Consider the following 21948-nt stretch of genomic DNA (forward strand, 5'->3'; position numbering starts at 1 on the left):
TCATATTAAGCTGGGATGATATTCATACTACTAGTTAAGGTACAAAAAAGAAACAGTAATTTAGAGTTCAGGGTTAGGGTTGGGGAGTTTAGCAGTGCAGCTGTCAGGACTGTTGCCTCGAGGCAAGAAGGCTTGAAACTGAATTTAACAAGTTCCCTTTCAGAATTGGCTGTAGTTGTGGGTGTGAGACTTTGTGCCTGTCTGGTATTTGGTGGGAGTTTTTATGGCGTGTGATATCCCTGTGATATCCTGCCAACCTGCGTAGACTGAACCTGCATCTTTCTTAGAAAGGGCTGGCACAAGCTCACATATAAACTGCTCAGCATTAATAAACTATGATTCACCATCAAGTTGCTACTTGATGAAAGCTAATACATCCTGTGACTATGAAACAGTGGTGTTTAATTCTTTTGAAATTTTAGAGGTCTAGAAAGTTATTTAGCAAAAATGCACAACTGATAACTGTTGTTATCGTTTTAAGATTATTCGATCAATTTTTAATCAGATGTTTGTAAATCTGAGTTTCTGCCAAATGTTTTTTCACTAGATCTTCACTGAGCCTTGTAGTGAAACTCAATTCAGTGGGAGCTTAGCAGCACATTAGCATAACACTAGAAACCTTGAAGGCATTGTTTCACCTTATATTTATATATTATTTAGATTAAGGAAAATGAAGGGGGGAGGGGGGGATTTTACCTGGAAAGTTTACCCTGGAAAGCTAGTTTTTCTCAGATGCTTTCATCCACATCTACCTTCTACATCACCATGATGCTTGCCAAGTGTGTCTTAACTATTAACTTTTGTTTTCTTCTTTCCAACACCCATTTCCTTGTGCTGTAAAACTGTAACATGCAAACAGAATTAAACCAAAGGTCTCCTTATTTGTCCTTAACCTGTTATTAGAAAAACACATTTCAATGACACCTTTGTTTTAGTGCAGGCAGTATTGTACAAGTTAAATCACACACAGTCATGTGATAAACTTTTCCCCAAACTCTATGTAGTTTTGTGAGAAAGTAAACTCCATGATTCAGTAGCTTGTAGAACCACAGTTGACAACAATAACTTAAAGTTTATCTTTTCTTCTTTGCATGCTCTGCACTTTGGGTCTTGTGTGTCCAACAGACATTCTTCCATTAACATTAAACATGCTAACTGAGGCCTATAGAGTCTGAAATGTAGCTCTTGAGAAAGCACTGCATAGACTGATGTTGGGGTTAATTTGCTGGGGTGTCCACCATTGCATGTGTTTGGACTGTGGGAAGAAGCCCTAATACCAGTTGAAAACATGCCCAAGTGTGCAAGAAGGGCCCCAGAAGGCCAGTGGACTTGAACCCTGCCTTCTTGCTGTGAGGCACCACAATGCTTTTGACTTGTGAATTATATTTTTGAACGATTAACATATTTTCCACCCCTATTTTAAAATATGAAATTTGCAAATCAGAGATGGCAGTAACAGGTAAAACAAGTCTGAATGACTCACCAGGAAGTAGTGTGTGTGAGAGAAATAAGTAAACCGATCAGAGCTCAACTGAAGCTGTGGTTAGAAGAACAGCTATCGACTCTCTGCATCACTGACTGGACAGGCAGCAATCTATAATAACCACATGCAAGAACTCTTTACAGCACAGCAGAGAATAATCTGCTCTCTTATGTAGTTTATTTCATCCCTGCACAGTCACCAAAGGGTGTACAGATTATATTTCCCAGAGTCATCTACACAGAATAGAGCGACAGCGTTCACCACTGAGATAAGACCTGTGTGGTTTGGAAACTTACGTTCAAGATCTGAAACAGCTGCGGAGACACTTTAATATCATCTGACATTTGCTGTGAGTGTGTTTTAACTAATTTAATAAGCCAGTTTCTAATCATTTTATTTGACTTTACTGATTTTTTAAACTGTCTATCTTATAGACCCACTTTATTACAGTGTATTCACTTTTCCCATAGCTTTTCATTTCCTTTTATAAAGATTTTTCACTCAATTAGCTTATTGAGCTCCTTTAGTGTTTCTTTACCTGAAATATCTTTATTCTGTGTAATTTCTTTTAGTTACTTGTGTGTTTATTCTATTTATTGAGCTGTTGTGGATTAAGTTGTTTTATTACAGATTATTTTTATCTTTCTTTAAACAACGATTTATTGGCATGTTTTCATCTCACAGGTTGTGGCTTTGTTTGTGAAACTGGAAAACACAAATAACGTGTGTTTAAAGTTCAGGTGTAACCACTTGCACTCACAGCACGTCCTGTTCCTAGTTTGTCTGTATTCTTGGCGGGTCGACTGATGAAATAATTCTGGATCCATACCCAACCTTATTATTCTTGCTAAATTGAAGATTATGGGCACGTGAAAAGTTGAGCAGCTGGTTAGCCGGGGCTCGTCACCGCGTCACGCAGCGTCTCCGCTCTGATTGGTCCGCTCTTGTGCAACTGTGCAGCCGTATAAACTCAGCAGTTTGAAGGAGTTGGCTGTATCTCCTGCGCCGGTCTCAGTGGGTAGAAAGTCTACTGAGTTAAGGGAGGGAAAGGCTTCACCAGTTTCTGCACGCTTGTCTCGCAGTGTGATTTAGAGATGCAGAGCTGCGCCAAGTCCTGGGGGGTCTTTTTGGCCAAGTCGGTGAATCCCGGCGCACCGCGCAGGCATTTGAGCGATAAGAGCCGCGTGGTTTGGAAACTTCAGTGCAAGATCCGAAACAGCTGCGCATCCCTAACAACATCAGCCCGGGCTCTGAGGACCTCTGCAACCGTCTCCTCCAGGCAGATAGAAAGGATTTTACCCAGACATGATGATTTTGCTGAGCGCCACATCGGTCCAGGTGAGAAGGAGAAGAGAGACATGTTGGATGTTCTGGGACTCGAGGTAAGATTTACGTCGCTGTTTCCCTCCCTCTATGAAATGGGCGCAAAAAACCCACTCCTTTCATTTTCATTAAGACAAGTTTCAGCACAAAAACACCTGCACTGAGTGGCGTGTTTATGTCACTGGGTAGCGGTTTACGCGCCTTTGTTCATTAAACTTCCCCTTTTTCCTACAGTCAGTCGACCAGTTGATTGAAAACACAGTACCATCTTCTATCCGTCTGCAGAGGAGCTTGAAGATGGATGATCCAGTCTGTAAGTTTGGCCTGATGTGCACGTATGTGTTAGTGAAACAGTAGCTGAATCTCTTCCTGTTATTATAGCGCTGCAAGCTGCTGCCTAAATCTCCCTCGATGCGCCACCAATCTCAATTTCAAATTGTAAATGTAATTCAAATAAGTGTGTGTGTGTGGAGCGGGAATGAGTGTTAACCTCATATTGTGCCGCTTTATTTCAAATTTTAATTTATTTTTTTTAAAAACATGTCGAGCTTTTCCCACACCCAACGGGCGCTGAATGAAGCCAAGTGAGAGGCTGAAATGTAGGTTGCCCTTCTATTGTGTGGCGCGGAGCGCTCTCCCCTGTTAAGTCTTCCTTTGAACATATTTGGAGTTGTTTTTGCGAAACTCGGCGAGCGGCACCAATCTCCTGTTGGGAAGCCGATGCTCATAGGATGGCAACTGGAGTGTAAAGTTTAGCCTTGAGCTCCGGTCCCAAGTCCAGTTCAATCTGGTTACAGCGTTCACGTTACGTTACATCACAGCCGGGGATCCTAATAAGGTGGTTTCATGATGATGCATGGATGGGTTTTTTTCTTGCTCCTATACAACACGGATAGCCTACATTTCAGCAGCAGACGCAGACTGCTGTGTTTAATCCTATACAGCAGTCAATCTTTTTAACGCTTTTTAAGCTGCGGCTTTTTCAGCTCTAAGCTGATGGCTTTCTGTGTGAATTAACGTGTATTTTCATGTGGAGCTGTATTTTTGCTCAGTTTGTTTTGTGAAGTAGGCCTGTCCCTATCAAATGTGCAAAAATAGGGCTGGAGAGACAGGAGATTAAAAACATTACATATATAAATAAAAAAGCAGCATAAGTTACCATGGTTTCACAGATATGGCTCACCCTGCTAAGAATGACCTTCTTAATACAGAAAATCCAGATTCAATGCTGAAGTTACCTGGATGACATGAAATCCTGCTTCACAGTACAGACCTCAGGTCATCAAATTAGACAGATACAACCCCTGATGAACATGACATATCACACAATGTCTTTAGATATTTAGCAAAAACTAAAATGCAGAAGCAGTTAGTGAGAAACAAAGTGTAATTTAACTACCTTTAGCAGCGATAACTTTTTAGTAATCGTTTCAATCTCTCGCCTCATTGTGGAGGAATTTGGGCCCACTCTTCTTTACGGCATTGCTTCAGGTTGTTGAGGTTTCATTTATGCACAGCTCTCTGAAGGTACTTCCATTCAGCATATCAATCAGGTTGAGGTCTGGACTTTGACTAGGCCATTGCAACACCTTGATTCCCCCCTACCCCTTTCTTTTTTCCTTTAGAGATTCTGTTGTAGATTTTCTGCTGTGCTTGGGATCATTGTCCTGTTGTATGACCCAGTTTCAGTCAAGCTTTAGCTGTTGGACAGATGGCCTCACATTTGACTCCAGAATACTTGGGTATACAGAGGAGTTGAAGGTCGAATCTGACTGCAAGGTGCCCGGGTCATGTGGCTGCAAAAACATGTCCTAATTTAAGACATTGTAATGTCCTGATATGTAAAACCGAAAGAGAGAGTACTTTGCTTTTACCATGACTGTATGCTTATGAACTTGGATAAGCAAAAAAATAATTGATGCTCAATCAATTATGAGGGGGAAAAAAAAAGGGGGGGGGGGGGCATGCAATCAAAACAGACCAATGTGTATTAGCTCAAAGTCTTAATTGGGGTCAATAAATGGTGAAATTGAATTGCACCCAACTTAATGCCAGGCTATTGATTTGAGGCATGTCTAAAACCTTTACACTTGCAATGAATGATGACTGAGCTCTTTATGCACAGTCGAAAGAGCTAAGTCATGACAGTTTTTCTAAATTTAACATTTATAGTAATAAAAGGATCTTTATAAGAGGTTTCTAATGCTCAGGTACTCTAACGTGTCTATTAGCCAGAGTGACGCTGACCTGCCTGTATGTCAGCCCCTCCTGACACTGTCAGTTTTCATAATGCAACAAGCCATGCTGAAGGAACAAACTGGAGGCCGTGCTGGTTTTCTGCTTGTTCAGCTTTGAAGGGCTTCAGTTTGCAAAGCCAGCAAAGGATTCTCTCTTCAACAATAGACCTCCTGGATGGTTGTGAATCAGCTTTTTTTGCTGCCCTGTAGAACTCTGGGACCATGGGAAAGCAGTCCAACTGAAACGAACTCCGGTTCGCACGTCTCATCAACTCACCCTGAGCGTCATCTCCAAATGTACTTTTATTTATAGTTTGTCCTGAATTTCCGAATACTTCTGCCTTTCCCCCCCATCTTTTAAAGAAGCTGTAAATATTCACTTGTATACTGGCTGTGGTCCCTCACGCCACCACGACTAGAGGTGTCCTCCTTTCACCAAAACGGGAGTAGCCAGGACTCTTGGTTCAAACGGGTGGTATTGTCCATTCCTTGGAGTTGCTAGGCAGCCAGAAAGGCCAGAGGAATCTCAGAGGCTGGTTGTGTCCTGGCAGAGCTCCCTTACAGGACTGGGAAATGAAGCTTAATGAAATTGAGGAAGTAACAATATGTACTAGATTTTGGGGCCAGTTTTTAGGGAACATAAGATGTATTTCTCTCAGTATTAAAATTTTATGTTATTAGTGATATGAAAAAGATGGTTGAGGCTCTCAGTAGAAAACAGATTAGCATTGGATTTCACTGACTTTTAAAAAAAAAAAACTATTTAGACCACCTGACTGCTCACTATAATGATTTTCTTCATCTTGTTACACAATCAGTGGCTCACGTGAGGGTTGCAGTGTTGTTCATCAGACCTTCAGACAGGTGTTGTTGTTGTTTAGCAGCAGACATGACAGATGTATCACATGATGTAATTTAAGTAGAACTGTTTTAACACTTACCAACATCCTGTATTTCTCACTTATGACTCAGTGACTGTTGTTTGGAATAAGTTTAAACAGCTTCCTTTTAAATATTTTGCAGGTGAGAATGAAGTTCTGGAGTCCCTTCAAAAGATTGCATCAAAAAACAAAGTATGGAGGTCCTACATCGGCATGGGTTACTACAACTGCTCCGTACCGCCGCCCATCCAGCGCAACCTCCTGGAGAATGCAGGCTGGTGAGTGCCGTCAGGCTACCTTGGATCGGAAGAAATGTGACAAAAGTGGTGTGAGCTGGTGTTGGGGGAAAACTCTGTAAAAAAAACCCAGGAGAAATAAAGACACAATGAGACAAAGTTACTTTCTTTATCAAACGTGTACACGGGTGAGCTGCTAAGAACAACTCACAACGTGTACAGAGGCTGGGCACTTTTTATAGGAAAGACAGTGAGAACAGGATAAGAAAAATACAAAACAGATAAAATAAACAACTCCATATGTGGCGCTAGTCTCGTCAGCAGAGAGCTGGGAGAAAGCTGTGAGAGATAAAACAATCTAAAACAATATGTCCCAAAACAGTATGTCTTTGCTGAGAAAGTCTAAAAAGATAATTCTAAACTAATCTAACCATAGACAAAAGGGCATGCTTGCACATTTAAAAGAAGGTACAGAAACATAGAATCATTTTTCCTGTAACAGCTGGTTTCTTCTGTGGACAATTAATGATATTTATTCCTAAATTTGGGATACTAATTTGAAGCTTAACTGTCATGGTGCAGAGTAACGTGCCCTCAATAAGAAGTCTTGTGATTTGATTTCACTTGGTCTTGTGAGAACTGCATTGCTCCAATGTTTTGCTGAACAAAATTTTCTTTCACACAGTTCCAAGTCAGCTATTCCGACCCACATTTTCTCTAAACTCTTAGGGTCAGAGAAGACATACAATGGCCTCCCCTGACCAGTCTTGGGTCCATAAATGCCATCGACTTTGTGCTATTGTTCTTCTGTCCAGTCTCGCTCTGTTGAATCATTGTTTTGGGTTTTGTTCACAGGGTCACTCAGTACACCCCTTACCAGCCTGAGGTCGCTCAGGGTCGCCTGGAGTCTCTTCTCAACTACCAGACCATGATCTGTGACATCACAGGCATGCCTGTGGCTAACGCCTCTCTGCTTGATGAGGGAACTGCTGCTGCTGAGGCCATGCAGCTCTGTCACAGGTATTTACATGCTGACCTGTTTAGACAAAAGTGCTCAGTTGATCAGAATCAGAAACTTTATTGTCATTGTCACGAGAACAACGAAATGAAGAATCTTGAATATAGTCTTGTGAAATTATATTTTGGCCACTAGAATGGATCGTAGTCTGTGCCACCTGTTGTAGATTCAAGATGTAGTGTGTGTGTATTAAACCTGCCTTACAGTGGTCTGTTATTGATTTTTGCTTCTCACAGACAAAACAAAAGAAGAACCTTCTACGTTGACCCACGCTGCCATCCCCAGACTATTGCTGTAGTGCAGACCAGAGCTAAGTATGCATCATAGACAGTCAATGTATGAGGTCTCCAGTAACAGTAAATCATAAAAAAGAATCTAAATATCTTTAATATTAAAATTACAAGATTGAAGTAAAAAATATTGCAAAGGTGTTGTCCTAGGCAACTTTATTTTATTTTATTTTATTTTTTTTTAAATTCCCTGAGGTGTATTCTCTGTTGTGCCATCATATGTCCTCCTCGGGGTTCTGTCTTTGTGCACCCTGGACCACGTCAGCTCTCCTGCTACATTTACTTGCCTTTGCAGTGTGTCCTGGATCGTCTTCATGGTGACAAAATGACAGCCCGTTAAGTTTTATTTTGGGGAAGAGGACAAAGTGGCAGGGTGCCAAACCTGGCAAGAAGGCTTGGTGATGTGCAACACTGGTATTTCATGCTGCCGGTGAGCGGTTGCACCCTGGAACACATCCCAGTTGAGGTCAGGATGTGGCCTTGGTGGTGTTTCCTGACCTGATGCATTGCATTTAGTCTTAGACACTGGCTGTTTCACTGTTCCGTTTTTGAATTGATGGAGCCTTGCGTCCATTGCTAACGATGATCGTCTACGTCAATGTTGTGTGACTTTTACACACAAGACAAAGTTTGCTCATCCAAGTGTTCAGACCTGAACGGGGAGATTGAAATGTAGCTGCAGGGGTACTTGAAGTGGTCCAGAACTGCACAAAAATACTACCTTGAAGGGGAATTTAAATTGGGGGTATTGATATTTTTATTTATTTTTTTTAATTTGGGCACAAGTTTGATTGCATCCTATGTCTGTATTTTGATCATTCAAGTTTTGACTGCTGTGTTGCAGCTATATTGGGGTAAAAACTGTTCTAAAGCTGCCTCATGAGATGGACTTCAGTGGACAAGATGTGAGCGGTGTGCTGTTTCAATATCCAGACACTGATGGCAGAGTGGAAGACTTCACTGCGCTTGTAGATCAAGCACACAAGGGCGGGGTAAGAAAGCTTTAACCACAAAAAGAAATGTAAAAGCTCCCCAAAAGAACTGTGGGAGCAGGGGATGTAATTAGGCTTAAGAATGATCTTAATAACAAATGGGAACATCTTTGTTCATTTCCACTGCTGAGATTGGTTTTTATCTCCTGTCCAGGCCCTGGCTTGCTGTGCCACAGACCTATTGGCACTGTGTGTGCTACGTCCCCCTGGAGAATTTGGTGTTGATATCGCACTGGGCAGTTCCCAGCGGTTTGGGGTTCCTCTTTGCTACGGCGGTCCACATGCTGCCTTTTTTGCGGTTAGAGAAAACCTGGTCCGGATGATGCCTGGCAGAATGGTTGGAGTCACCAAGTGAGAAGCGACCTTCAGGGTTCAAGATTGCTAATCTTCTTTTCTGAGTAAACTGATGACAGTAGTAAGATGGTTGAATGCTATGCTGTTGTTGCAGAGATGCAGCTGGTAAAGAAGTGTATCGTCTTGCACTGCAGACCAGAGAGCAGCACATCCGCAGAGATAAGGCAACCAGCAACATTTGCACTGCGCAGGTACGATCCAGGTTTATATGCGTCCTTCATTTTGGTGAAATGCATTACTCTAAATTAATTACAAAAAATTACTGTTTTCCTAGGCTCTGCTGGCCAATATGGCTGCTATGTATGCACTGTATCATGGCCCCCAGGGACTAAAACACATTGCGAAGAGGACACATGGTGCTGCTTTGATCCTTGCAGAAGGTATATAAATATATATGCAACATTGCAGTAAAACTTCAGTCCTCACTCAAATTGAGAAATTGTTATTTAAAAAAAAAATGCTTTCCTCCTTGTGAACTGCGAATTTCTCATTTTACTTTGTGCACGTTCTCAGTAATGAGTGATTAAAGACTGGATAGAGACAAATATGTCACCAAATTTCTGTTCTTTGTCTTTATCCAAACTTCTCCCCGTAAACATGCCGTGCACAGTTAATTCGTACATTTTCTTTCAGGTCTGAAGAGAGCAGGACACCGGCTGCAGAGCGAAATGTTCTTTGACACACTAAAGATCAGCTGTAGCGTGGCTGCCAAAGATATCCTGGAGAGAGCTGAGCAGAGGAAGATAAACCTGCGAGTCTACGCCGATGGAGTGGTGAGGATCAAAAAAATGTTTTGGGGAAAGCGCTGGACTGATTAAGGTGGTCTAAGCCTGCAGAAGTGCAGCGACTTGCAGTTTTTGGATAATGCTTTGTAATTGGTGCACTGCAAAAAAAGGAGTGGAAATTAATGCTGCCTCATGTATATGCAGAAACTTTTTTTTTTTTTTTTTTTTTTCTTCCTGCAGTAGTTTTCAGGCTGAAATGGGAGGGGATAGGGGATCTTTGCCCAGAAGCAACTGAGTGTTGTAGCTCCTAGAAAACTCTGAATATGGCTTATAGGGATGAAGGGAAGTTTAGCACATTAATTAGATCTAAAACTGGATAAGATGAAAAATCCTGTAATTGGACATGTGGGGAAAAATGTTGGGTGCAAAAGAGAATTCTTGAGAGGATCAAGAACCAGTGAATCCAATTTAAACTTTGTAAGAGTGGATGTGACTTTTTAGCTAGTCTAACACACTTCCTCACTCATACAGGAAGAGCCAAAATATAGGAGTGCATAACAGCAGGTTCATTGGTTTAAACATATTGACAAATCTACAAATGATGCATGTAATGTATAATGAATGGATTGATACATAAATCACTTGGCATTCCTGAGATCAGTGTCAATGTTCCCTAATTAACTTTTCTGCAGTACAAATTTTCAATTTCACTGAGCTGGGATTGCAAACAAACCCACTGTTTGTTATAGATAAGCTGTCAGAACAAGTGCTAGTCTCAAGTCGCTGGAACACTTTAAAAAAAAAAAAAAAAAAAAAAAATCCTCTTTTCGTCTTCTCTTTGAACAGTTGGGCGTCTCTCTCGATGAAACGGTGACTGAGAGGGATTTGGATGACTTGCTCTGGGTCTTTGGCTGTGAATCTTCTGCTGTATGTTGATGGTTACTTCCATTGTTTGTTTGTGCTGTCTAAGTTATTCATTACTTAATATGTTATTGGTTTTTAATTTGAGCAGTTATTGTTTTATGGTTATGGAGATTGGTGAGAGAATGACTTGGCTTTAATTTGAACCTTTCAGGAGCTGATAGCTGAAAAGATGGGCGAGCGGGTGAAGGGGATCATGGGAAGTCCTTTCAAGAGGACAAGCAAATACCTTACACACCAGGTCTTCAACAGGTCTGTTCCCAGTTTAAGGACTGTACTGTTCCCAAGAGGTGTAGGTGTGTGTGTGTGTGTGTGTGTGTGTGTGGCATTTTAGCTGTAATAACCTTTGATTAACTGCACAATAAGAACTTTAATGGTGTTGCAGTCATATCTTACAACACCAGTAGTTCCATAAATGCAGTCTTGTATCCAGGCTTCCTGTGTCTGAGCCCTACATTTATTCTTTGACATGATCCTTGACATAAAGAGGGTAAAACTTTTAGTTAACCTTAGGTAGTGTGTGCACAGATCAGCCACAACATTTGGACCATCTCCCCAATATTGAGCTAGAGTATTGTTAGCAGTGGGGTGGGGCCACTTTGGATTGACCATATTCTAAGGGTGTAACAACTCCAAAGACGATACCCATGTTGAACTGTTACTGCCTCATCAATGAAAGCTGTAATGCATGAGAATTTTTAACCTTACTTTTGTAATTTATCCCTTTTTAAAGAGGTTGTGGTATGAACGTGTCGCTCGTATGATTGATGTGTTTGGGATGTGGAAATTTGGAGAGTCGGTGCTTTAGGGTATTTGCGGTGTTTCTGGAGCAGTCTTGGTTGGCTGCTGCATGTCCAAGATCCAAAACATAGCATTATTGCCATGCGAGCCCTCTAAGTGTTCGTGTCTCTGCTTCTTGTTTTTTCCTTCAGTTACCATTCTGAGACCAACATTGTGAGATATATGAAGCGTCTGGAGAATAAGGACCTCTCCTTAGTCCACAGCATGATACCCCTGGTGAGGCTACCATAAGTCAAGGCAGAGGTTCAGGTTCACAGATAGTTGAAATTTATAGCATGCTTTATACTAGTGTGATAAAGTAGTGGGGAAAAAAAAAAGTTTTTATTTTCAGGGCTCCTGTACCATGAAGCTAAACAGCTCATCAGAGCTCATGGTGAGTAAAAACAGGAACTAGTTTTTCAGTTTTCTTCAGGTGTAACATGAAATGCTTTTGAGTAATTATGTCTCACTGCTGTATCCTCTGACAGCCCATCACATGGAGGGAGTTTGCCAACATCCATCCTTTCGTGCCCCTGGATCAGGCAGAGGGCTACCAGAAACTCTTCAGACAGCTGGAGAAAGACCTCTGTGAGGTGACAGGCTATGACAAGATCTCGTTCCAGCCAAACAGGTGAGGGCACAAAATTATGTACTTGTTGGTGCACAGACCGTATCAGTTGGGTGGGCATGATATTTGGTAAAGACGGGAGCATGTTCCTCTTTAAGATGATTACTTTGATGGTTCCGTGCAGTGCAATCAAATTATCCCGAACCCTCCTTCTGGATCATAGAACCTCTGCAGAAGGAAGGAAATGCTCAAAGCAAGCACTTAGTAATACAGTTTTCCTTTACAAACATTTGTGAAAGAACCGTTATTTCAGAGAGCTCACTGAATTGGAGAGTGGTGCTGAACGTAGGATGGGGATGGTGCCTTTGCAACACAAAAGTTTGTGGAAAATCTAAAAGGGAAGAAATTTCACAATCGACTTTTAAAGGGGAATCTCAGCAACATTATTAAAGCGGTGCATAGCTGGTTTCACACTTGCAGGATTAACTTGCAGGATATTACAGCTGATAAGCGACACACCCACCTCTGCTCTCTGTCACTGCTTATCAGTGTGTTCATGGTGGCGCATGCTACATTGGCCAAGAATGCACCTAGCTTCATCCCATCTTTCCCTCCTCTTTTGGTAATGTCTGCAGACTGGTCTTTGGACTTTGAGGCTGTGTGTGTTCTATGCATGACTATGGTGTCTGCCTTATTTTTCAGTGGTGCTCAGGGAGAATATGCAGGCCTGGCTGCCATAAAAGCCTACCTGAACTCAAAGGGGGAGAGTTCAAGAAGTGTAAGTGTCCTGGAAAGAGCAAAAGTCTAACAGGATTGCAGTCATGGTTAATTATGTTATTTTATCCAACCCAAAATTATTTTAAGCTAGAGTCTCTAGTCTCTGCAAGAAAATGGAATCCTTTTTTAATTTAAACTTGACTCTGAGGAAGAGCCTCATCTTCTGAAAACTCTAGAGTTAAAATGATGATCCACTGAACTTTAAAAAAAAATAATACCTGGAGGTATAGAAACTTTGAGTTTCTAAGTTTCATTTTCAATTAAAGTGCTTACAAATATACACTGTTTAGCCACAACATTAAAGTTGCTGCCCTGGCATTGTGCAGTTCTTCTTTTTTTGGGTGACGTAAAGGCGGGCGGAGTGCACAATGCTTGGCAAGTGTTTTTCTATCAGTTCAGAGGAATCCTTTTGCAACTGGCACTAGGATGGCAGATTCTTTGGGTCCTGTGGGGTCCAGGGTGACATGTCCATGGATCAGGCTTGGTCTGTGCATGCAGAGCTTGAATTTTTGAGAGCAGCTGCTTCTGACGTTTTCCTTTTTCCTGAGCAGTTTTTGCAGTGTCCTAGTAACTATGCTCCTGTCATTGGGAGAGCTATTGCTGTTTGAGGTGCGCTTGGTCTGCAACAATATATAAGCAGATGGTATGCATCAAAGCAACATTCACATGAGTGCCAAAGGTTTCTGAGCAGAACTTCATATGGCAACTAAGTTATCAATGTTTAGCTGTTGGTGTATCTAATCAGGTGACATTGAGAAGACTTTGCTGACTTGTAAAGACTATTTACTATCAGTATTATCCTTCCTGATACTGACAGGCTAACAGAGTATTAGCACATATGCCCTACAGGGTAACCCCCCCCCCCCCCCCCATCAGTGACAGGGTTATTGTTGTAAATTGAAACATCTGTGATGTTAAAGCATTCTCAACAGTAGCTCCTAAAGTATCCTGACATTCTTATTGATTGTTGAAGGATGATGAGATGCTACCCAAAATTAAAGACTAGCGTACTGAAGTATTTTCTCTTCTGTCATTTTATTATTTTTATTGCTTCCTAATAAGTAAATCTTAGTAGCCTGATTCCTGGAACTAGTCAAGGTCCAAACTGGCATCTGTTTGTGCAAACAAGGAGCTGAAAATGCTGTGATCCCATAGGCTAGCTGTTTTTTTTAAGACTCCATATTTGGAGGTTTTAAGACTTTGTCAAGTGAGAGTTCCTGGAGTGACAGCAAAGCACTGTTTTTCAGGTCAGTCATGTCTTTTTTGGCTAACACCGGATCCATGTGCCCTGGTTTGCCTGTGAAACTGGGTTGCAAAATGCCAGACGTGTCACCCTAATAAGGGATAAAAATCAGTTAATGACCTGCAGGCAGGTTACTCATTAGTAGCAGAGATCAAAGAGAGCTGCAGTTTCCTCCCACTGAGACCTTAAAAGTTAAGTTTTTGTATAAATGAAATTGTAAAAGTAGCTTAAGCCACCAGTCTCACTAATTTAATTATATCTATTTTTGTTTTTATTTAATTGAGCTTCACTTTGGATCTGAAATATCTATGGCTTTAATTGGCTCTGTTTCTCTTGTTGCATAACCTGCAGTCACAGCAGTTTTGGCGTGACTTTGGATTATGGTTAGGACAATGACTCGAGCTGCATTTTGCTTGTTCTGCTTTGCTGACTATTTTTCCCATTGCCTCAGGTTTGTCTAATCCCCAAGTCTGCACACGGGACCAACCCAGCAAGCGCTCAGATGGCAGGAATGAAGGTTCAAGTGGTGGAGGTGGATAAGGATGGCAACATCGATCTGTCTCACCTGAAGGCCCTGGTGAGAAAACGGATGCTGTTGTACAAGATTTGTGTTGTCTGCAAATATTAACAGGTTTATCCAAGACAGACATGTCCAGTTTCATAGGTGGATTTGAAGGGAATCTATTTTTTTGGAGTATTTTTGCTCTGCATGACTCACAGCTCAAAATAATCCTCATTTATTGTAAACTCATGCAATCCTTCACGCTGTGAAACAAGCTCTTTTGATGCCTCTGGTCTTAAGTTGATCCTCACTCTAATCCAAATGTGTTCATTAATCCAAGTGTGTTCATGAAGGACTGGAACTTTGACTTCATGTAAATGATGTGACACAGCTTTATTATTATTTTTTTTACATGTTTATCTTTCCAGGTGGACAAACACAAGGCAAACCTGGCAGCCATGATGATCACCTACCCCTCCACCTTTGGTGTGTTTGAAGAGCATGTCGGAGACGTTTGTGACCTTATTCACAAAAACGGTGGCCAAGTGTACCTGGATGGCGCCAACATGAATGCCCAGGTAATGCAATAAGTACAGTGGGATGCAAAAGTTTGGGCAACCTTGTTAATAGTCCTTATTATCCTGTATAAATCGTTGGTTGTTACGATAAAAAATGTTAGTTAGATATATCATATAGGAGAAACACAGTGATATTTGAGAAGTGAAATGAAGTTTATTGGATTTACAGAAAGTGTGCAATAATTGTTTAAACAAAATCAGGCAGGTGCATAAATTTGGGCACCATAAAAAAAGAAATGAAATAAATATTTAGCAGATCCGCCTTTTGCAGAAATTACAGCCTCTAAACGCTTCCTGTAGGTTCCAATGAGAGTCTGGATTGTGGTTGACGGTATTTTGGACCATTCCTCTTTACAAAACATCTCTAGTTCATTCAGGTTTGATGGCTTCAGAGCATGGACAGCTGTCTTTAACTCACACCACAGATTTTCAATAATATTCAGGTCTGGGGACTGAGATGAACGTTCCAGAACGCTGTACTTGTTCCTCTGCATGAATGCCTTGGGGGATTTTGAGCAGTGTTTCTGGTCGTCGTCTTGTTGAAAGATCCAGCCCCGGCGCAGCTTCAGCTTTGTCACTGATTCTTGGACTTTGGTCTCCAGAATCTGCTGATACTGAGTGGAATCCATGTGTCCCTCAACTTTGACAAGATTCCCAGTCCCTGCACTGGCCACACAGCCCCACAGCATGATGGAACCACCACCATATTTTACTGTAGGTAGCAGGTGTTTTTCTTGGAATGCTGTGTTCTTTTTCCTCCATGCATAACGCCCCTTGTTATGCCCAAATAACTCAATTTTAGTTTCATCAGTCCACAGCACCTTATTCCGCAATGAAGCTGGCTTGTCCAAATGTGCTTTAGCAAACCTCAAGCGGCTCTGTTTGTGCTGTGGGGGGAGAAAAGGCTTCCTCTGAATCACTCTCGCATACAGCATCTCCTTGTGTAAAGTGTGCTGAATGGTTGAACGATGCACAGTGACTCCATCGGCTGCAAGATGATGTTGTAGGTCTTTGGTGCTGGTCTGTGGGTTGACTCTAACTGTTCTCACCATTCGTCGCTTCTGTGTATCCGAGATTTTTCTTGGTCTGCCACTTCGAGCCTTAACTTGAACTGAGCCTGTGGTCTTCCATTTTCTCAATATGTTCCTAACTATGGAAACAGACAGCTTAAATCTCTGAGACAGCTTTCTGTATCCTTCCCCTGAACCATGATGGTGAACAATCTTTGTCTCCAGGTCATTTGAGAGTTGTTTTTGAGACCCCCATGTTGCTACTCTTCAGAGAAAATTAAAAGAGGAGGAAAACTTACAATTGACCCCCTTAAATACTCTTTCTCATTATTGGATTCACCTGTGTATGTAGGTCAGGGGTCACTGAGTTTACCAAGCCAATTTGAGTTCCAGTAATTAGTTCTAAAGGTTTTGGAATCAATAAAATGACAACAGTGCCCAAATTTATGCACCTGCCTGATTTTGTTTAAACAATTATTGCACACTTTCTGTAAATCCAATAAACTTCATTTCACTTCTGAAATATCACTGTGTGTGTCTCCTGTATGATATATTTAACTGACATTTTTTTTATTTTTTATTGTAACAACGGGAAAATGATGACTATTAACAAGGTTGCCCAAACTTTAGCATCCCACTGTATCTGTTTTTTGTAAAAGGGTAAAGACTGAGCTTATATCAGTTTTTTTTTTTTTTTTTTTTTTTCTTGTTTTTGCAAGTTTTTCTGTAGAATATTTAATTTAAATAAAAAAAAATTTGTTCTTGCTCTGCCTTGAAGGTGGGCTTGTGTCGTCCTGGAGATTACGGGTCGGATGTTTCTCACCTAAACCTGCACAAAACCTTCTGCATCCCTCACGGTGGAGGAGGGCCCGGCATGGGGCCAATTGGAGTGTAAGTCAGTGGATATAAAGGGAGAAATGGTGACTAGTTTGATGTGAATTTGTTTATAAAAAGAGAAATTTTTTTTTTCTTTTTTTTTTTTTTTTGGTTCTTATTTTGTGATGATTCTCTGACCCGACAGTATATTCATCTATTTCTTATCAGGAAGGCGCACCTTGCCCCCTTCTTACCGAGCCACCCGGTGGTTTCCATGCAGTCAGTGAACATCAGCAGCTCACTGGGCACCATCAGCGCAGCTCCCTGGGGCTCCAGTGCCATCCTGCCAATCTCCTGGGCTTACATTAAGGTCAGCACAGATAAACTGAGTTGAGACCACATTGAAACACATTGGTAAACTCGTTTCCACTAATCTGTTAGCATGTTTGAAACTGTTACTTAACCGTGTGTGATTTTTAAAAGTCTACAGTCACAAGTCACTGAAAACTTCCTGGGCTCTGTTTTTGTCACATGAGTAGTTGGTCACCTGGCTCTCACTTCAACTTAAGACAACATGAACAAAAGTGTTAATTTGTGATAAACATCCAGGGAAAGAAGTCATTAACTTTAACAGCTACTCTACATAGCTGATACATTTTGAGGCAGCAGCCCGCCACCCAAACTCCACCCTGTTTACCAGCAGGTGGAGGAAATATGCACATTATATAAAAAGAAAAGCAAAAAGAGGGGCAGTTGTTGGACAGAGTGCTAATACTGCTAATAAAGAAAAATGTTATATTAAAGCTGTATTAAAATGTTCTTTTGAACATTGGGCTTTTTGAAGCCCAGATGCTTTAATTCTGTTTTGGTGTTTAGATGATGGGATCCAGGGGACTGCGGCACGCTACAGAAGTGGCCATCCTTAATGCCAACTACATGGCCAAGAGGCTGGAAGGTCACTATAAAATCCTTTACAGAGGCAGGAAAGGTATGGTGCCGTCTCTGTGGACGTGTAGTGATGTACTCTCATTTTAAAATAAATAAAACCGCATAACTAACTTTATCTTTTTTTACCCCTCCTTCTTTTTGTGCACAGGTTTTGTAGCCCATGAGTTCATTCTGGACGTGAGGCCATTCAAGAAGACGGCTAATATTGAGGCTGTTGACGTGGCCAAGAGGCTGCAGGATTATGGTACCACATCACTCTGTCGGCCACAGTGTTTCATTGGTGGCCAAAAAATACCTTTGATTTGAGTATTTGTAGAATATGTATGTATGTATGTATGTATGTCCCTTTCATAATTTTTATCAGATGCATATTGATACCTATTGTTTATTATTGTAGTAGTATTATATATTTTCTTCTCTACTATTTGTGTCTAGGTTTCCATGCACCCACTATGTCTTGGCCAGTGGCAGGTACTCTTATGATTGAGCCTACAGAATCGGAAGACAAGGCTGAGATGGACCGTTTCTGCGACGCCCTGCTAGCCATCAGACAGGAGATCGCAGAAATCGAGGAGGGAAGGATGGACTCGCGCATCAACCCACTTAAGGTTTCTGTGCTGAAAACATACCATACAGTGGTTAATATAAAGCTGTGATATCTGAAGTCGTCATGCAAGTGTATGTCTTTGTGCCTGCGTGCAGATGGCCCCTCACTCTTTGGCGTGCATCTCAACATCCAGCTGGGACAGACCCTACTCCAGGGAGTGTGCTGCCTTCCCCTTGGTGAGTACCTTTATCCCATTAGACTTATTCAATGCCCCACACTCCAAAACGACTACAACTGACTTAATATGCAATGCATATTGTAAATTTTTCTCCTTTATTAAATTGAAAAACAAAACAACTTCAATTATGTTTCCTTTGTTGCAGGAAAAAATGCATAATATGAAATCCCTGTTACTTTTGGGAAAGTCAAACTCTGTGAAAGCAGCTGTACTGTTTAAAGAACTTGTATTTATCGCCCTCTAGTGGTGAAAAATAAGAAGTGTAATTTGTCTCATGTCCTGTAGCCAACAACTTTTTCAGATTACTTAGCAATAGAGTTTTGGTTTTAATTAAGTTATAGATGCCCTGATTTAGTCAACATTGGTAATGGGGTTTGTTGACTGTTCACATTTTACATTTAATGCAAAGCCGGCTACTTGAAATGAGCTTTGTATAAATGTATTGTTTGAATTTTTTGACCCCTCTTTTCTCCCTTCTTCACAGCCCTTCATAAAACCTGAGACCAAATTCTGGCCTAGCATCTCCAGGATCGATGACATCTATGGCGACCAGAACCTCATGTGCACCTGCCCACCCATGGAGGTGTATGAGTCTCCATATGAGGAGAAGAGAGCCTCCTCCTAGATACTCTCTGTGGCTCAGTCCCATTGTCCAGCCAGCGCACAAAACCTCCAATTTTAAACATCTGTGATTTTTATAGAAGTTCTATATAGTGGTAAATTTCCTCAAAACCTGCACTAGGGCTCTGAAATCTCCAGGGAGACCCTCGAGTTTCTTAATTTTCACAGTGAAGCAGATCTGAGCTGCCGCTGATGTAACGGGTGGAAAAGCGTGCGAGGTGGATGATGGGACTGGCCTCTCTCTGACTGCACCCTTTTTGTGGGGTTGTAGGCTTTTGCCCTGACTTGAACTACTCAAATTGACCAAAGGTGTGACTTATTGCTATTCCAAGCTTGCGAAAATAAGCGCACCATTCAACACAGAGGCCGCTCCATAGCCCACCTCTGAAATGCTGTACTTTAAGCCAAGTGCAGATAATGTGACATCTGTAATTGCTCTTGGTGCCTCTGTTCTGTGTAAAATAGCTGCTTTCATTTCAACTTTTTTTTTTTTTTTTTTTTTAAACTGTCAGTATAGGAGTAATTAAGCCTTTTTTGTAACACTTTATAATAACCATCAATTGAATGAGTAATTGATAATTAAACTTTATTTGATTCTGTTAAGCTGTGAACTTAACATGTATGTAAACAGTCATCTGGATGGCAATTGTAAAGTCTGAAATGTTTATACTAGTTGTTTTACAGAGTAAGTAGGCAAGTGAGATGTCGATGGAGTAAACGCTGTAGACTGTAAATATGGAGGTCGTACATTTTCCTGCTTCACTGGCAATTTGGTTTTGTTTTCAGCATCTCCAACATCCCGGTTTTTGCTTTGCTGGCAGTTTGGTTCAGTTTAAGCACCAAACGCGCACCAGCGGGTTTGATTAAACGGCAGTATTTTATGATTAATTTGTGTGATAAATAAAAGAATCTTGTAAATAACAGCCATTACATTGTTTGATGGTAAGTTAATTAAACATTACACAATATCAGGTCACAAGTGATGGTTATTTTAAGGTGTTACTTTTTTGTGAATATATCTCTTTTATTTGAAAATGTTTTTTAATGTAGTAACAAAGTAGGTAGTCCTCATTTAAAATCAGTTTTTCTAATCTAAAGTATTTGTCTGTAGGAAAAATGAATGTATTAAAAGCATTCTCTCCAAAGTGTGTACATGTTTTGTATGAAGATTAACAAGATACGCTTAGTAAACTACTCAATAAGGCATTTTGCCAAAAAACTATGCATATAATTGATTTTTGTGTACTTAATCTCAACATGTTAGTTTCCACGAACGAAAGAAGCTGATATTTCCCATCGTTAACCCACCCATCAGCCCGGACCACCAAAAATCTTCAGAAAGGGCACACGGTCTTATTAATAGTCTAAATTTATTTATTTTTTGAGGAAAATCTCGCCTTTAAAATTCAATTCATGACGAAAGTGTAAAGACTTATTGTTTTAAACTATTTCACAAGTGCTGTCAAACAGATGAATTTTTAGAGCTTTTCCAAACATCAAAGTCTTAGTTTCTATTTTACTTTCCACACACAAAAGAATTTCACAAAAACTACCACGGTCGCAATTTCACACACGTCTTCTGAGCAATCCCAGCTGTTCCTTCTCTGGCAAATCTCTCTCCAGATTTCACTTAATTTCCCAGATTTTCAAAGGGATTCAAGCCGGGGCTTTGTGCAGACCAGTAGGTAAATATAATAAACACCTGTTGTCTTCCCCACATTATGGCAAAATCCATCACACTGTGGAACCCTTAAGTGCTCTACTGTGCTGTACTTCCTCGATCCACACCCTCCCCGCCATCTTCATGAAAGGGCTTTCAGGAGTATTTCTGCGCTCGGTCACTGTTAATCTCCTTTTACAACTTTCCATTTGCTTTTATGATAACCAGGTAAACAAACATTCTTAACCTTGACTTATTTACCATTTACATTATATAAACAAAAAAAACCCCAGTTTGATCATCGGTAAATTATTTAGTATATCAATTATGACAAAATCTCCATCAAACAGATGAATGACCCCAAACTGGACTGTAACATGTTTTTTTTTTTTAATCGTCCTTGAAATGATAAAAATCAGTTTCTTAGCAAATACTGACACGTTTAAACACGTTTAAACTGCCTAACCTCAAACTTATTTTCTTTTATGAAGTGACTGTTTCAACAAAACATGTTTTGTCATATGAAACCAGCTGAAACTGGTTTGAGAAGCTAATTACATAACATAATGTGAGTAATTCGCACAGCACATACCACAGATTCCTGCACACACACTGCAAATGTCCCCCTGAGTGTTTCAGTGGTTCTCCATGATAAGTCTTTAGCTTTAGAAAGGCCGGCCTGACCAAGACTCTAGATAACAAAAGAGGACACAGATTTATTTCTTAACAGTTCCCGTAGCAATTTAAAATGTCCCATAAATGCCCCATTTACCTCACACATATTAGATAAACAGTTTAAGACCAAGAGGAAACAAACTCGGCCTCAGGGTGTCACAAACTTGTGTCGGAAAGGGAATCAGATGTAAAAGTCGGTGCCAAATCAAACACGTGGATCATCTACTTTGGCAAATCCTCTGGGAAAATAGAAGAGCAGGCAGAAGTACCCACGAGATATATAAAAGTGTGTGCTTAAAAAAAAGTAACCTGAACTGTGACGGCTAATTAGCTGCAGTAGCTGTGTGTCATCTTTTCAAGTCTGAACATTTACAGTTCACTACATATACCATAAAAACTGCACCATAAAATATGTTTCTGATTTGACAGAAATGAGGCTTGCTGATTTTAAACCAGAATGCATGTTTACACTGACAGAGGCGAGGCTGCCGGACACTGGCGCCACCGGTCCTCTGACCACCACCA

General features: G+C 40.8%; 1 protein-coding gene across 1 annotated transcript; it reads left to right on the forward strand.

Moving 5' to 3' along the window:
- Positions 1 to 1530: 1530 nt before the first annotated feature.
- Positions 1531 to 20059, forward strand: gldc (glycine dehydrogenase (decarboxylating)). Its single transcript, XM_082556106.1, has 26 exons — positions 1531 to 1832; positions 2566 to 2865; positions 3041 to 3119; positions 6067 to 6202; positions 7016 to 7180; positions 7415 to 7492; positions 8313 to 8460; positions 8615 to 8811; positions 8909 to 9005; positions 9089 to 9194; positions 9448 to 9587; positions 10386 to 10466; positions 10615 to 10712; positions 11393 to 11477; positions 11593 to 11634; positions 11729 to 11871; positions 12511 to 12586; positions 14280 to 14405; positions 14759 to 14908; positions 16697 to 16809; positions 16963 to 17104; positions 17611 to 17722; positions 17831 to 17926; positions 18118 to 18290; positions 18385 to 18465; positions 18952 to 20059. Exons 2-26 carry the CDS (start codon positions 2578 to 2580, stop codon positions 19090 to 19092), a joined length of 3093 nt encoding a protein of 1030 aa, XP_082412232.1. The 5' UTR covers positions 1531 to 1832; positions 2566 to 2577; the 3' UTR covers positions 19093 to 20059.
- The last annotated feature ends 1889 nt before the right edge of the window (positions 20060 to 21948 follow it).

Source organism: Aulonocara stuartgranti, assembly GCF_965226115.1.
Source record: "Aulonocara stuartgranti genome assembly, chromosome: 12".
Taxonomy (NCBI): domain Eukaryota; kingdom Metazoa; phylum Chordata; class Actinopteri; order Cichliformes; family Cichlidae; genus Aulonocara; species Aulonocara stuartgranti.

What these genes read in the sequence shown, in the direction of transcription:
- gldc (XM_082556106.1), top strand. Translation starts at nt 2,578, where the DNA reads ATGCAGAGCTGCGCCAAGTCCTGGGGGGTCTTTTTGGCCAAGTCGGTG. An exon ending in AGGGGGAGAGTTCAAGAAGT is followed by an intron (nt 12,587 to 14,279) that starts GTAAGTGTCCTG and finishes CCATTGCCTCAG; the next exon opens with GTTTGTCTAATCCCCAAGTC. An exon ending in CGCGCATCAACCCACTTAAG is followed by an intron (nt 18,291 to 18,384) that starts GTTTCTGTGCTG and finishes GCCTGCGTGCAG; the next exon opens with ATGGCCCCTCACTCTTTGGC.